Source organism: Mustelus asterias, chromosome 25 (genome assembly GCF_964213995.1).
Source record: "Mustelus asterias chromosome 25, sMusAst1.hap1.1, whole genome shotgun sequence".
Lineage (NCBI taxonomy): Eukaryota > Metazoa > Chordata > Chondrichthyes > Carcharhiniformes > Triakidae > Mustelus > Mustelus asterias.
In genome coordinates, this window is record NC_135825.1 from 119,786 (window position 1) to 136,307 (window position 16,522).

At 47.8% G+C, this 16,522-nt stretch overlaps 1 protein-coding gene across 1 annotated transcript in view; it reads left to right on the top strand.

The window, feature by feature from the left end:
* Positions 1-16,522, top strand: part of strip1 (striatin interacting protein 1) — a gene marked incomplete at its 5' end in the record, with an annotated part of 173,283 nt that overhangs the window by 113,423 nt on the left and 43,338 nt on the right. The window contains one exon of the mRNA XM_078241923.1: positions 12,907-13,007. Within this exon, the coding sequence (XP_078098049.1) occupies positions 12,907-13,007 (101 nt within the window). The remainder of the gene's footprint in view (positions 1-12,906; positions 13,008-16,522) is intronic.

Consider the following 16,522-nt stretch of genomic DNA (forward strand, 5'->3'; position numbering starts at 1 on the left):
ATGAGGGGGGATCTTATGGAGACTTATAAGATAATGCGGGGGCTGGATAGGGTGGAGGCGGAGAGATTCTTTCCACTTAGTAAGGAAGTTAAAACTAGAGGACACAGCCTCAAAATAAAGGGGGGTCGGTTTAAGACAGAGTTGAGGAGGAACTTCTTCTCCCAGAGGGTGGTGAATCTCTGGAATTCTCTGCCCACTGAGGTGGTGGAGGCTACCTCGCTGAATATGTTTAAAGCGCGGATGGATGGATTCCTGATCGGTAAGGGAATTAAGGGTTATGGGGATCAGGCGGGTAAGTGGTACTGATCCACGTCAGATCAGCCATGATCTTATTGAATGGCGGGGCAGGCTCGAGGGGCTAGATGGCCTACTCCTGCTCCTATTTCTTATGTTCTTATTATCTGAACCAGAGGGGCACCAATATCCTGGGAGGGAAATTTGCTATGGTTCTTCGGGGGGGGTTTAAACTAATTTGTCAGGGGGGTGGGAAAAGGAACAAAGAACAATACAGCACAGGAACAGGCCCTTCAGCCCTCCAAGCCCGTGCCACTCCCTGGTCCAAACTAGACCATTCTTTTGTATCCCTCTATTCCCACTCCGTTCATATGGCTATCTAGATAAGTCTTAAACGTTCCCAGTGTGTCCACCTCCACCACCTTGCCTGGCAGCGCATTCCAGGCCCCCACCACCCTCTGTGTAAAATATGTCCTTCTGATATCTGTGTTAAACCTCCCCCCCTTCACCTTGAACCTATGGCCCCTCATGAACGTCACCACCGACCTGGGGAAAAACTTCCCACCGTTCACCCCATCTGTGCCTTTCATAATTTTATACACCTCTATTAAGTCTCCCCTCATCCTCCGTCTTTCCAGGGAGAACAACCCCAGTTTACCCAATCTCTCCTCATAACTAAGCCCCTCCATACCAGGTAACATCCTGGTAAACCTCCTCTGTACTCTCTCTAAAGCCTCCACGTCCTTCTGGTAGTGTGGCGACCAGAACTGGACGCAGTATTCCAAATGCGGCCGAACCAACGTTCTATACATCTGCAACATCAGACCCCAACTTTTATACTCTATGCCCCGTCCTATAAAGGCAAGCATGCCATATGCCTTCTTCACCATCTTCTCCACCTGTGACGTCAGCACTGACCCTTGAGAAACGCCACTTGTCACAGCCCTCCATTCAGAAACACACCCTTCCACTGCTACCCCCTGTCTTCTATGACTGATGTGGAGATGCCGCCGTTGGACTGGGGTAAACACAGTAAGAAGTCTCACAACACCAGGTTAAAGTCCAACAGGTTTATTTGGTAGCAAAAGCCACTAGCTTTCGAAGTGCTGCTCCTTCATCAGCTGAGTGGGATTTCAGTTCACAAACAGGGCATATAAAGACACAAACTCAATTTACAAAATAATGGTTGGAATGTGAGTCTTTACAGGTAATCAAGTCTTAAAGGTACAGACAATGTGAGTGGAGAGAGGGTTAAGCACAGGTTAAAGAGATGTGTATTGTCTCCAGCCAGGACAGTGAGTGAGATTTTGCAAGCCCAGGCAAGTCGTGGGGGTTACAGATAGTGTGACACGGTACGGTAGCACAGTGGTTAGCACTGCTGCTTCACAGCTCCAGGGTCCCGGGTTCGATTCCCGGCTCGGGTCCGATTCCCTGCTCGGGTCACTGTCTGTGTGGAGTTTGCACATTCTCCTTGTGTCTGCGTGGGTTTCCTCCGGGTGCTCCGGTTTCCTCCCACAGTCCAAAGATGTGCGGGTTAGGTTGATTGGCCAGGTTAAAAATTGCCCCTTAGAGTCCTGAGATGCGTAGATTAGCGGGTAAATATGTGGGGGTAGGGCCTGGGTGGGATTGTGGTCGGTGCAGACTCGATGGGCCGAATGGCCTCCTTCTGCACTGTAGGGTTTCTATGATTTCTATGAAACTCCTTCAAAGATGACATGAACCTAAGATCCCGGTTGAGGCCGTCCTCGTGTGTGGAACTTGGCTATCAATCTCTGCTCAGCGACTCTGCGCTGTCGTGTGTCGTGAAGGCAGCCTTGCAGAACGCTTACTCAAAAATCAGAGGCCGAATGCCCGTGACCGCTGAAGTGTTCCCCAACAGGAAGAGAACACTCTTGCCTGGTGATTGTCGAGCGGTGTTCATTCATGCGTTGTTGTAGCATTTGCATGGTCTCCCCAAAGTTCCCCGGAGCGGAGAAGCTACGGCATCTTCTCCGGAGCCTTCAACATGTTATTGATGAAGATGAACATCTCGCCAAGGCCATCCCCACACCCCCACTTCTTGCCTTCAAACAACCGCACAACCTCAAACAGACCATTGTCCGCAGCAAACTACCCAGCCTTCAGGAGAACTGTGACCACGACACCACACAACCCTGCCACAGTAACCTCTGCAAGACGTGCCGGATCATCGGCACGGATGCCATCATCTCATGTGAGAACACTATCCGCCAGGTACACGGTACCTACACTTGCAACTCGGCCAACGTTGTCTACCTGATACGCTGCAGGAAAGGATGTCCCGAAGCAGGGTACATTGGGGAGACCATGCAGATGCTACGACAACGGATGAATGAACACCGCTTGACAATCACCAGGCAAGAGTGTTCTCATTGTTCCACAGGAGCAGGCTGAGTGTAAGAAAGATTGTGTCTGCATTTTATTTATTTATTTTTCAGTTAAATTTGGCTTAAAAATCGGAGGTTTTTTTCAAAACAGGGAGTAGGCCCAGGAGCAGCCTGGGGAAGGTTTAAAAAGGGCTTACCTTGGAGGTTTCAGCCTCATTGTTCCACAGGAGCAGGCTGAGTGTAAGAAAGATTGTGTCTGCATTTTATTTATTTATTTATTTTTCAGTTAAATTTGGCTTATAAATCGGAGGTTTTTTTCAAAACAGGGAGTAGGCCCAGGAGCAGCCTGGGGAAGGTTTTTTGGAGGGTTTAAAAGCAGGCCGCACTTTTGAGCGGGCAGCGGAGTGAGCAGGGAGCAGAGTGTGAGCTGTAAGGGCTTTGGCTCACCGGGCTTCGGCGAAGGCGAGGAAGGTTGTTTGCTTTTCTTCTGTTACACCCCCTTTTTTTGTTTGATCTCCCAAAAACTAAAAAGGACATGGCTGGTATGAGTGGGAGGCCAGTATACTGCATTCGGTGTGGGATGTGGGAGTTCCTGGAGACAACTTGCCTCCCAGAAGTCCATATCTGTGCCAGATGTGTGGAACTGCAACTCCTGAAGGATCGTGTAAGGGAGCTGGAGCTGAGGCTCGATGAACTCAGTTTAGTTCGGGAAAATGAGAGATTAATAGATAAAAGTTATAGTCAGGTAGTGACACCAGGGTCTCGGAAGGAAGACACGTGGGTCACAGTTAGGAGGGGTAATAGTCAGAAGGGTGATGTGCCAGAAAGTACCCCAGTGGCAATCTCCCGTAAAAGAAAGGGATGGGCAACAGATGGGAGAAGGGAAGGGAGTGAGCAGTCTGTGGAGGGATCCCCTGTGGTTGTCCCCCTCCAAAATAGGTATATTGTTTTGGATTCTGTGGAGGGGGATGACCCTCCGGGGGTAAGCCACGAGGACCAGATCGCCTCCACGGAGACAGGCTCAGGGGTCCGGAAGGGAAAGAAGGGGTTTAGGAGAGCGATAGTTGTGGAGGACGCAATGGTTAGAGGCACGGACAGGCGGTTCTGTGGGAGTGAACGAGAATCCAGGATGGTAGTCTGCCTCCCTGGTGCCGGGGTACTGGATGTCTCCGAGAGGGTAGGAAGCATATTTAAAAAGGAAGGTAGTCAAACGGATGTGATTATACACATTGGTGAAAATGATGTCGGTCGGAAGAGCAGGGGGGTCATACGAGAGAAATTCAGGGAGTTGGGTGCTAGGCTAAAAAGTAAAGCCTCCAGGGTAGCAATCTCTGGACTGCTCCCGGTGTCTAGTGCAAGTGAGGCTCGGAACAGGGAGATTCTACAGTTGAACGCGTGGCTAAAGGACTGGTGCAAGAGGGAGGGTTTTTAATTCATAGATAACTGGGAAATCTTCAAGTCAGGATGGCAACTGTACAGAAAGGATGGGTTACACCTTAACTGGAAGGGAGCAAATATCCTGGTTGGGAGTTTTGCTAGAGTGTTTTGGCAGGATTTAAACTAGTGTGGCAGGGGGGTGGGGAACAAAACAGTAGGATAGTAAATACTGAGGCTGGGGGCCAGGGCAAGGCTAGCTAAGAAGAGGAGCACTCTGGAGGAGGATGACCTGAGTGGGTCTGGAGTGCATCTGCTTCAATGTGAGGAGCGTAACGGGTAAAACAGACGAACTTAGGGCCTTAATGCTTATGCGGAATTTGGATGTGGTTGCGGTGACGAAAACTTGGTTAAAAGAAGGACAGGACTGGCAGCTGAATATTCCAGGGTATAAGTGTTTTAGGCGAGACAGAGGAGGGGCTAAAAAAGGTGGGGGAGTAGCGATATTAGTTAAGGAGCATATTACCGCGGTGCAGAGGGTAGACAACTTAGAGGGGTCATGTACTGAGTCGCTGTGGGTGGAACTCAGAAACAGGAAGGGTGCAGTCACTATGCTGGGGGTGTACTACAGACCACCCAACAGCCTACGGGAAGTGGAGGAAAGGATATGTCAGGAGATTCTGGATAGGTGCAGAAAAAATAGGGTTGTTGTAGTGGGGGACTTTAATTTCCCTGGCACAGACTGGAAAGTGCTTAGAGCTGGGGGTCCGGACGGGGAGGAATTTGTAAAATGCGTACTGGAAGGTTCTTTGGAACAGTATGTAGATAGCCCGACTAGAGAGGGGGCTATACTGGACCTAGTTCTGGGAAATGAGCCCGGTCAGGTCGTCAAAGTTTTGGTAGGGGAACATGTGGCAAAGAGTGACCACAACTCTGTTAACTTTAGGATAGTAATGGACAAGGATGAGTGCTGTCCTACGGGCAGGGTGCTAAATTGGGGGAAGGCTAACTATAGCCGGATTAGGCAGGAATTGGTGGATGTTGATTGGGAGAGGATGTTCGAGGGTAAGTCCGCGTCTGGCATGTGGGAGTCTTTTAAGGAACCATTGATAAGGCTGCAGGATAGGCATGTGCCTGTTAAAAGGAAAGATAGGAAAGGTAGGATTCGAGAGCCGTGGATAACCAGGGAAATTGAGGATCTGATTAAAATGAAAAAGGAGGCGTACGTTAAGTCCAGGCAACTGAAAACAGATGGAGCTCTGGAGGAATACAGAGAGAGTAGGAAAGAACTCAAACGGGGAGATAGAAGGGCAAAAAGAGGTCACGAAATGTTCTTGGCAGGCAGGATTAAGGAGAATCCTAAGGCATTCTATTCATACGTTAGGAACAAAAGAGTTGTCAGGGAGAAAATCGGACCTCTCAGGGACAAAGGAGGGGAATTATGCTTAGAACCCAAGGGAATAGGGGAGATCCTAAATGAATACTTCGCCTCGGTATTCACGAAGGAGAGGGGCGTGTTAACCGGGAGTGTCTCGGAGGGAGGTGTTGACCCGTTAGAGAAAATCTCCATTACAAGAGAGGAAGTGTTAGGTTTTTTAGGGAACATTAAAACTGACAAAGGCCCAGGGCCTGATGGCATCTATCCTCGACTGCTCAGGGAGACGAGAGATGAAATTGCTGGGCCTCTGACGGAAATCGTTGTCGCTTCTTTGGACACGGGTGAGGTCCCTGAGGATTGGAGGATAGCGAATATGGTCCCGTTGTTTAAGAAGGGTAGCAGGGATAACCCAGGAAATTATAGGCCGGTGAGCTTGACGTCCGTGGTAGGGAACTTGTTGGAGAGGATTCTTAGAGACAGGATGTATGTGCATTTAGAACGGAACAATCTCATTAGTGACAGACAGCATGGTTTTGTAAGAGGGAGGTCGTGCCTTACAAATTTGGTGGAGTCTTTTGAGGAAGTGACAAAAACAGTTGATGAAGGAAGGGCCGTGGATGTCGTCTATATGGATTTCAGTAAGGCATTTGACAAAGTCCCACATGGCAGGTTGGTTAAGAAGGTTAAGGCTCATGGGATACAAGGAGAAGTGGCTAGATGGGTGGAGAACTGGCTTGGCCATAGGAGACAGAGGGTAGTGGTCGAAGGGTCTTTTTCCGGCTGGAGGTCTGTGACCAGTGGTGTTCCGCAGGGCTCTGTACTGGGGCCTCTGCTATTTGTGATATATATAAATGATTTGGAAGAAGGTGTAACTGGTGTAATCAGCAAGTTTGCGGATGACACGAAGATGGCTGGACTTGCGGATAGCGAAGAGCATTGTCGGGCAATACAGCAGGATATAGATAGGCTGGAAAATTGGGCGGAGAGGTGGCAGATGGAGTTTAATCCGGATAAATGCGAAGTGATGCATTTTGGAAGACATAATGTAGGGAGGAGTTATACAATAAATGGCAGAGTCATCAGGAGTATAGAAACACAGAGGGACCTAGGTGTGCAAGTCCACAAATCCTTGAAGGTGGCAACACAGGTGGAGAAGGTGGTGAAGAAGGCATATGGTATGCTTGCCTTTATAGGACGGGGTATAGAGTATAAAAGCTGGAGTCTGATGATGCAGCTGTATAGAACGCTGGTTAGGCCACATTTGGAGTACTGAGTCCAGTTCTGGTCGCCGCACTACCAGAAGGATGTGGAGGCGTTAGAGAGAGTGCAGAGATGGTTTACCAGGATGTTACCTGGTATGGAGGGTCTTAGCTATGAGGAGAGATTGGGTAAACTGGGGTTGTTCTCCCTGGAAAGACGGAGAATGAGGGGAGATCTAATAGAGGTGTACAAGATTATGAAGGGGATAGATAGGGTGAACAGTGGGAAGCTTTTTCCCAGGTCGGAGGTGACGATCACGAGGGGTCACGGGCTCAAGGTGAGAGGGGCGAAGTATAACTCGGATATCAGAGGGACGTTTTTTACACAGAGGGTGGTGGGGGCCTGGAATGCGCTGCCAAGTAGGGTGGTGGAGGCAGGCACGCTGACATCGTTTAAGACTTAACCTGGATAGTCACATGAGCAGCCTGGGAATGGAGGGATACAAACGATTGGTCTAGTTGGACCAAGGAGCGGCACAGGCTTGGAGGGCCGAAGGGCCTGTTTCCTGTGCTGTACTGTTCTTTGTTTGTTCTTTGTTCTTCCTGTTGGGGAACACTTCAGTGGTCACGGGCATTCGGCCTCTGATCTTCGGGTAAGCGTTCTCCAAGGCGGCCTTCACAACACACGACAGCGCAGAGTCGCTGAGCAGAGACTGAAAGCCAAGTTCCGCACACATGAAGACGGCCTCAACCAGGATCTTGAGTTCATGTCACACTATCTGTAACCCCCACGACTTGCCTGGGCTTGCAAAATCTCACCAACTGTCCTGGCTGGAGACAATACACATCTCCTTAACCTGTGCTTAACCCTCTCTCCACTCACATTGTCTGTACCTTTAAGACTTGATTACCTGTAAAGACTCGCATTCCAACCATTATTTTGTAAATTGAGTTTGTGTCTTTATATGTCCTGTTTCAGGACGGCTTGCGGCCATTCAGTGACATCCCAGACCCTAGCACCAGGGAGGCAACACACCCATCCTGGAGTCACATTGATGGCCACAATAGCGCCTGTCTGTGCCCCTGACTATAGAATCCCTTATTACTATTGCCTGCCCCCCCCTTGTACAGACGGGCTGCTTGTGGTGCCAGAAGCTTGGCTCTGTCTGCACTCCCTAGAGGAACGAGCACCCTCATCAGCCTCCAAAATGGAATACTGATTTGCAAGAGAGACCCCAGGGGACTCCTGAACTACCTGCCTATATCTCTTGGCTTGCCTGCTGGTCACCCATTCATACTTATTTATTTCTGTTTTGCTATCAGTTCATCTATTTTGTTTCAAATGCTACTTTCATTCATATACAGAACCTATAATTTTGTCCTGTCATTTTTTAAAATCACCTCTAGCCTTATCTGCTGATTTACTCTTAGACATGTACTCTCTATCCCTTCCTGTCAAGTTCTGTTTATCATTTTCCGTATCACGTTAATATTTTAATGTAATCACCGCTTATACCTTATGGGCCCAGTCTATTTAATTGTTCATCATGAGACAATCTCTCCACCCCAGGAACTAATTTAATGAACCTTTGTTGGAACACTCTATAACAAGTATATCTTTCGTTAGAAACCAAAACCCCACACACTACGGCAGATGTGGCACAAATACTCAAATCCTCTTGCAATAAAGGCTGTACATGTATGTTAGTTTCCAGTGACTCATGAATGTGGACACCCAACGATTCCAAGCCTTTTACCATTTACAAAATACTCTGTATTGCTATTTTTCCCACTAAAGCGATAACCTTACAATTCTTTGCATTGTATTCCATCTGCCAAATTTCTGCCCACTCACTTAGCCTCTCCGAATCCCTTTGAATCCTTTGCATCCTCCTCACAGATCACACTTCCAACTAGTTTTGTGTCAACTGGAATCTTAGAAATATTACATTTAATCCCCACATCCAGATCATTGATGTACTTACTGATCCTTGCAGAACTCCACTAGTCACAGCCTGACAACTTGAAAATGATCCTTTTATTCTTACTCTCTGTTTTCTGTCAATTATGATGTGGAGATGCCGGCGTTGGACTGGGGTAAACACAGTAAGAAGTTTAACAACACCAGGTTAAAGTCCAACAGGTTTATTTGGTAGCAAAAGCCACACAAGCTTTCGAGGCTCTGAGCCCCTTCTTCAGGTGAGTCTGAAGAAGGGGCTCAGAGCCTCGAAAGCTTGTGTGGCTTTTGCTACCAAATAAACCTGTTGGACTTTAACCTGGTGTTGTTAAACTTCTTATTCTGTCAATTAACCAGTCCTGAATTCATCTTCCCTCAATTCCTTGTGCTCGTATATTGTTTACTGACCTCTTGTGCAGGATCTTATAATAATCTTTCTGAAAATCAAAATATACCACAACTACCATTGCTCCCTATCTGTTCTGAGATTATATCCTCAAAAAAAACCCAGCAGGCCTGTCAAACATGATTTCCCTTTCAGAAGTTTAGTTGTGTAATTTCTGGAAAGAAAGTTTGCCTTATGAAGAATGGTTCAGCAGATTGGATCTGTCCCCGTTGGAGCTGAGAAAAATAAGAGGTGAGCTTATGAAGATTGTAAGAGGATTTGAAAGGGTAGATGCTTAACTAACAGATTGGTTAACTAACAGAAAGCAAAGAGTGGGGGTAAATGGGTGTTTTTCTGGTTGGCGATCAGTGACTCGCGGTGTGCCTCAGGGATCAAGGTTGGGACTGCAATTGTTTACAATTTACATAGATGATTTGGAGTTGGGGGACCAAGTGTAGTGTGTCAAAATTCGCAGATGACACCAAGATGAGTGGCAGAGCAAAGTGTGCAGAGGACACAAAGTCTGCAAAGTGATATAGATAGTCTAAGTGAGTTGGCAAGGGTCTGGCAGATAGAATACAATGTTGGTAAATGTGAGGTCATCCATTTTGGGAGGAATAACAGCAAAATGGACTATTATTTAAATGGTAAAAAATTGCAGCATGCTGTTGTGCAGAGGGACCTGGGTGTCCTTATGCGTGAATCACAAAAAGTTGGTTTGTAGGTGCAGCAGGTAATTAAGAAGGCAAAAGGGATTTTGTCCTTCATTGCTAGAGGAATGGAGTTTAAAAACAGCGAGGTTATGTTACAGCTGTATAAGGTGCTGGTGAGGCCACACCTGGAGTACTATGTACAGTTTTGGTCTCTTTACTTGAGCAAGGATATACTGGCACTGGAGGAGGTGCAGAGAATCATTAGGTTGATTCTGGAGTTGAGAGGATTGGCTCCCGAGGAAAGGCTGAGTAGACTGGGACTATACTCATTAGAATTCAGAAAAATGAGGAGAGATCTTATAGAAACATATAAGATTATGAAAGGAATAGATAAGATAGAAGCAGGGAGGTTGTTTCCACTGGCAGGTGAAACGCGAACTAGGGGGCAAGGCCTCAAAATAAGGGGGAGCAGTTTTAGGACTGAGTTGAGGAGGAACTTCTTCACCCAAAGGGTTGTGAATCTGTGGAATTCCCTGCCCAGTGAAGCAGTTGAGGCTACCTCGTTGAATATTTTTAAGGCAAGGATTAATAAATTTTTGAACAGTAAAGGAATTAAGGGTTAGGGTGAGTGGGCGGGTAAGTAGAGCTGAATCCACGAAAAGATCAGCCATGATCTTATTGAATGACAGAGCAGGCTCGAGGGGCCAGATGGCCTACTCCTGCTCCTAGTTCTTATGTTCTTATGCTGAGAAGATTTCCTCCTGGTGCTCCAGTTTCCTCCCACAGTCCAAAGATGTGCAGGTTAGGTGGATTAGCCATGTAAATTGTCCCTTAGTGTCGATAGGTTATGTGGATTAACCATGGTAAATGTACAAGGTTACAAGGATAGGGTGGGAGGATGGGCCTAGCTAAGATGCTCTTTTGGAAAGTTGGTGCAAACTCCGTAGGGATTGTATGGAATCTATGGAAGATGTTTTCCCTTGTGGGGTAGTCTAGAAATAGGAAACACTTTTTTTTTAAAAAAAGATGAAGCTAAGAAGGAATTCCTTCTCTCGGAGCATCGTTAATCTTTTGAATTCCCTCTGGAAGAAATGGTGGAGGCTGGGTCACTGAACATATTGAAGGCTGAGTTCGACACATTTTTAATTTGCTGGGGAGTCGAAGGTTATGGGGGCAAGCACAAAAGTAGAGATTAAACTAGTCAGCCATGAATATTTGAATGGCTGAAGAGGGTTAAGGGGCCAAAAGGCCTACTCCCGCTCCTGTTTCTTGGATTCTTGTGTGGTGGCATGAGATATTTTCTTTTACAGCCATCTGAGAAGGTGATGGAGTCTTTGTGTGTGTGTGGGGCGGGGGGCAGATGTTACCGTTGCGCCTCGCTGGCTAATGGGTGGGGTGAGGGGGAGAGTCGAGAAATCAGGTTCGCGCCCGATTTCTCACTTCTCGTGATCTTACCAGCACCGGATATCTGGCGAATCTGGCCCATTTCTGGCAAGAGGCTGAATATATTATTCAAATGTGTTTAAATCCTCATTTAAATGAAATTAGCAATAAAGCGATCATAGTTCAAAAAGGCTTTGGAGGTTTGATACTGAAACAAAGCTGAAGGAAAGGCGAGGTTCCAGAGCACTGGAGAATAGCCAATGTTGTTCCCTTGTTTAAGAAAGGAAGCAGGGATAATCCAGGAAATTATAGGCCAGTGAGCCTGTGGTCAGTGATGGGGAAGCTTTTGGAGAAGATACTGAGGGAAAGAATATGTGCACATTTGGAAAAAAATGGACTAGTTAATGACAGGCAGCATGGTTTTGTACGGGGAAGGTCATGTCTCACCAACTTGATTGAATTTTTATGAAGAGGTGACAAAGATAATTGATGAGGGAAGGGCTGTGGATGTAGTTTATATGGACTTTGGTAAGGTATTTGACAAGGCCCCACATGGCAGACGGGTACAAAAACTAAAATCACATGGGATTTGGGGTGCGCTGGCTGGATGGACACAGAACTGGCTTGGTTATAGAAGACAGAGTAGTGGTGGAAGGGTGTTTTTCAGAATGAAGATCTGTAGCTAGTGGTGTTCTGCAGGGATCAGTGCTGGGACCACTGTTGTTTGTAGTAGATATAAATAATGTGGAGGAAAATGTGGGTGGTCTGATTAGTAAATTTGTGGATGACATAAAGATTGGTGGAGTTGCTGAAAGATTGTCAGAGGATACAACAGGATATAGATAAATTGGAGACTTGGGCACAGAAATGGCAGATGGAATTGAATCTGGACAAATGTGAGGTGATGCATTTTGGAGGATCAAATTTAGGTGTGACATTTACTGTAAATGGCAGAAAACCTTAGGAACATTAACATACAGAGGGATCTGGGCTTGCAGGTCCACAATTTCCTAAAAGTGGCAACACAAGTGGCCAAAGTTATTAAGAAGGCATATGGCATGCGTGCCTTCATCAGCCAGGGCATTGAGTACAGGAGTTGGGAAATCATGTTGCAGCTATATAAAACCTTGGTTAGGCTGCATTTGGAGTATTGCGTCCAGCTCTGGTCGCCACACAACCAGAAGGATGTGGAAACTTTGGAGAGAGTGCAAAGACGGTTCACCAGAATGTTGCCTGGTCTCAGGGGTGTTGGCTGAGGAGAGGTTGAATAAACTGGGATTGTTTTCATTGGAAAGATGGAGGCTGAGGGGAGACCTGATAGAATTCTATAAAATTATGACAGGCGTAGACAGGGTGGGTAGTCAGAGGCTTTTTCTCAGGGTGGAAGTGTCAATTACAAGGGGGCACAGTTTCAAGGAGGTGAGAGGGAGAAAGTTTAAAGGAGATGTACGGGGGAAGGTTTTCATGCAGCGAGTGGTGGGTGCCTGGAACACGCTGCCAGTAACATTTACGAGGCACCTGGATGGGTACGTGACTATGGAGGGAATAGGAGATATGGACTGAGTAAGGACAAAAAGTTTTTTAGTTTAGTTAGAGCATCATGATCAGCACAGGCTTGGAGGGCCTGTTCCTGTGCTGTGCTCTTTGTTCTTTTTTGAAAGGAGCTTGATTAGACAAAATTGCACTCAGTGCTGAATGTGAGCAAGCAATTATATAAAACCATATGCGGTCCTTCTAATAGTGCTACAATTTAGGTTAGTTAGTTGAACACTCAATTTCATTTAAAAAGAACCTTTGATGCTGAAAAATCTCCCAATGTGCAAACGAGGGATTTACCCTAGAATTCCCCCATGTGTACAACTCCAGTAGACTGGAGAGTGGATTTACCAGCCAAACTCAAGAAAGTTGTGAAAATGACTTGGCTTAATGTTTTGCTTTCTTTTGCCAGCATTGAATTCCTCATGTTGAAGATTATTCTCTGTTATTGTTGTTATCTAGTTCGAATACATGGCACAGCACCTGGTTTTTGCCAATTGCATCCCACTCATTTTAAAGTTCTTCAATCAGAACATAATGTCCTACATTACAGCAAAGAACAGGTAAGGCTTCTGAATGCCTTGTCATTGTTCACATGATATACTGTATTATGAGCAAGTGAGAGAGAGAGGTCGATGTGTGAATGAGAGACTGAGAGAGGTGGATGTGTGAGAGAGAGAGGTGGATGTGTGAGTGAGAGAGAGAGAGGTGGATGTGTGAGTGAGAGAGAGAGAGGTGGATGTGTGAGTGAGAGAGAGAGAGGTGGATGTGTGAGTGAGAGAGAGAGAGGTGGATGTGTGAGTGAGAGAGAGAGATGGATGTGTGTGTGAGAGAGAGGTGGATGTGTGTGAGAGAGAGAGAGGTGGATGTGTGAGAGAGAGAGAGGTGGATGTGTGTGAGAGAGAGGTGGATGTGTGTGAGAGAGAGGTGGATGTGTGAGTGAGAGAGAGAGGTGGATGTGTGAGTGAGAGAGAGAGGTGGATATGTGTAAGAGAGAGGGAGGTGGATGTGTGTGAGAGAGAGAGGTGGATGTGTGTGTGAGAGAGAGGTGGATGTGTGTGAGAGAGAGAGGTGGATGTGTGTGAGAGAGAGAGGTGGATGTGTGTGAGAGAGAGAGAGGTGGATGTGTGTGAGAGAGAGAGGTGGATGTGTGTGAGAGAGAGAGAGGTGGATGTGTGAGAGAGAGAGAGAGGTGGATGTGTGAGAGAGAGAGAGAGGTGGATGTGTGTGAGAGAGAAAGAGGTGGATGTGTGTGAGAGAGAGAGAGGTGGATGTGTGAGAGAGAGGTGGATGTGTGAGAGAGAGAGGTGGATGTGTGTGAGAAAGAGAGGTGGATGTGTGTGAGAGAGAGAGGTGGATGTGTGTGAGAGAGAGAGGTGGATGTGTGTGAGAGAGAGAGGTGGATGTGTGTGAGAGAGAGAGGTGGATGTGTGTGAGAGAGAGAGGTGGATGTGTGTGAGAGAGAGAGGTGGATGTGTGTGAGAGAGAGAGGTGGATGTGTGTGAGAGAGAGAGGTGGATGTGTGTGAGAGAGAGAGGTGGATGTGTGTGAGAGAGAGAGGTGGATGTGTGTGAGAGAGAGGTGGATGTGTGTGAGAGAGAGAGGTGGATGTGTGTGAGAGAGAGAGGTGGATGTGTGTGAGAGAGAGAGGTGGATGTGTGGAGAGAGAGAGGTGGATGTGTGTGAGAGAGAGAGAGAGGTGGATGTGTGTGTGAGAGAGAGACAGGTGGGTGTGTGTGGAGAGAGAGAGGTGGATGTTGTGAGATAGAGGTGGATGCTCCGTGAGAGAGAGAAGTGGATGTGTGCATGAGAGAGGTGGATGTGTGCGTGAGAAAGGTGGATGTGTGCGTGAGAGAGGTGGATGTGTGTGAGAGAGAGAGAAAGGTGGATGTGTGTGAGACAGAGAAAGGTGGATGTGTGTGAGAGAGAGGTGGATGTGTGTGAGAGAGAGAGAGAGGTGGATGTGTGAGTGAGAGAGAGAGAGGTGGATGTGTGAGTGAGAGAGAGAGAGAGGTGGATGTGTTTGAGAGAGAGAGAGGTGGATGTGTGTGAGAGAGAGAGGTGGATGTGTGTGAGAGAGAGAGGTGGATGTGTGTGAGAGAGAGAGGTGGATGTGTGTGTGAGAGAGAGAGGTGGATGTGTGAGGAGAGAGAGAGAGGTGGATGTGTGTGAGAGAGAGAGGTGGATGTGTGTGAGAGAGAGAGAGGTGGATGTGTGTGAGAGAGAGAGAGGTGGATGTGTGTGAGAGAGAGAGAAGTGGATGTGTGTGAGAGAGAGAGGTGGATGTGTGTGAGAGAGAGAGAGAGGTGGATGTGTGTGAGAGAGAGAGAGAGGTGGATGTGTGTGAGAGAGAGAGGTGGATGTGTGTGAGAGAGAGAGGTGGATGTGTGTGAGAGAGAGAGGTGGATGTGTGTGAGAGAGAGAGGTGGATGTGTGTGAGAGAGAGAGGTGGATGTGTGTGAGAGAGAGAGGTGGATGTGTGTGAGAGAGAGAGGTGGATGTGTGTGAGAGAGAGAGGTGGATGTGTGTGAGAGAGAGAGGTGGATGTGTGTGAGAGAGAGAGGTGGATGTGTGTGAGAGAGAGAGGTGGATGTGTGTGAGAGAGAGAGGTGGATGTGTGTGAGAGAGAGAGAGGTGGATGTGTGTGAGAGAGAGAGGTGGATGTGTGTGAGAGAGAGAGGTGGATGTGTGTGTGAGAGAGAGAGGTGGATGTGTGTGTGTGAGAGAGAGAGGTGGATGTGTGTGTGTGAGAGAGAGAGGTGGATGTGTGTGTGTGAGAGAGAGAGGTGGATGTGTGTGAGATAGAGAGAGAGGTGGATGTGTGAGTGAGAGAGAGAGCAGGTGGGTGTATGGGAGAGAGAGAGGTGGATGTGTGTGAGATAGAGAGAGGTGGATGTCTGCGTGAGAGAGAGATGGATGTGTGCGTGAGAAAGGTGGATGTGTGCGTGAGAGAGGTGGATGTGTGTGAGAGAGAGAGAAAGGTGGATGTGTGTGAGACAGAGAAAGGTGGATGTGTGTGAGACAGAGAAAGGTGGATGTGTGTGAGAGAGAGGTGGATGTGTGTGAGAGAGAGAGAGAGGTGGATGTGTGAGTGAGAGAGAGAGAGAGGTGGATGTGTGAGTGAGAGAGAGAGAGAGGTGGATGTGTGTGAGAGAGAGAGAAAGGTGGATGTGTGTGAGAGAGAGAGAAGGTGGATGTTTGTGAGAGAGAGAGGTGGATGAGTGAGAGAGAGAGAGGTGGATGTGTGAGTGAGAGAGAGAGAGGTGGATGTGTGTGAGAGAGAGAGGTGGATGTGTGTGAGAGAGAGAGAGGTGGATGTGTGTGAGAGAGAGAGGTGGATGTGTGTGAGAGAGAGAGGTGGATGTGTGTGAGAGAGAGGGTGGATGTGTGTGAGAGAGAGAGGTGGATGTGTGTGAGAGAGAGAGGTGGATGTGTGTGAGAGAGAGAGGTGGATGTGTGTGAGAGAGAGAGGTGGATGTGTGTGAGAGAGAGAGGTGGATGTGTGTGAGAGAGAGAGGTGGATGTGTGTGAGAGAGAGAGGTGGATGTGTGTGAGAGAGAGAGGTGGATGTGTGTGAGAGAGAGAGGTGGATGTGTGTGAGAGAGAGAGGTGGATGTGTGTGAGAGAGAGAGGTGGATGTTGTGAGAGAGAGAGGTGGATGTGTGAGAGAGAGAGGTGGATGTGTGTGAGAGAGAGAGGTGGATGTGTGTGAGAGAGAGAGGTGGATGTGTGTGAGAGAGAGAGGTGGATGTGTGTGAGAGAGAGAGGTGGATGTGTGTGAGAGAGAGAGGTGGATGTGTGTGAGAGAGAGAGGTGGATGTGTGTGAGAGAGAGAGGTGGATGTGTGGGAGAGAGAGTGGTGGATGTGTGTGAGAGAGAGAGGTGGATGAGGGGGTGAGAGAGAGTGGGTGTGGGGGAGAGAGAGAGGTGGATGTGTGAGAGAGAGAGGTGGATGTGGTGTGAGAAGAGAGAGGGTGGGGTGAAGAGAGAGAGGGTGGGGGGGAGAGAGAGAGAGTGTGGTGTGGGGGGGGTGTGTGAGAGTGAGGGGGAGGGGTGGGAGAGTGAGAGTGTAGGGGGA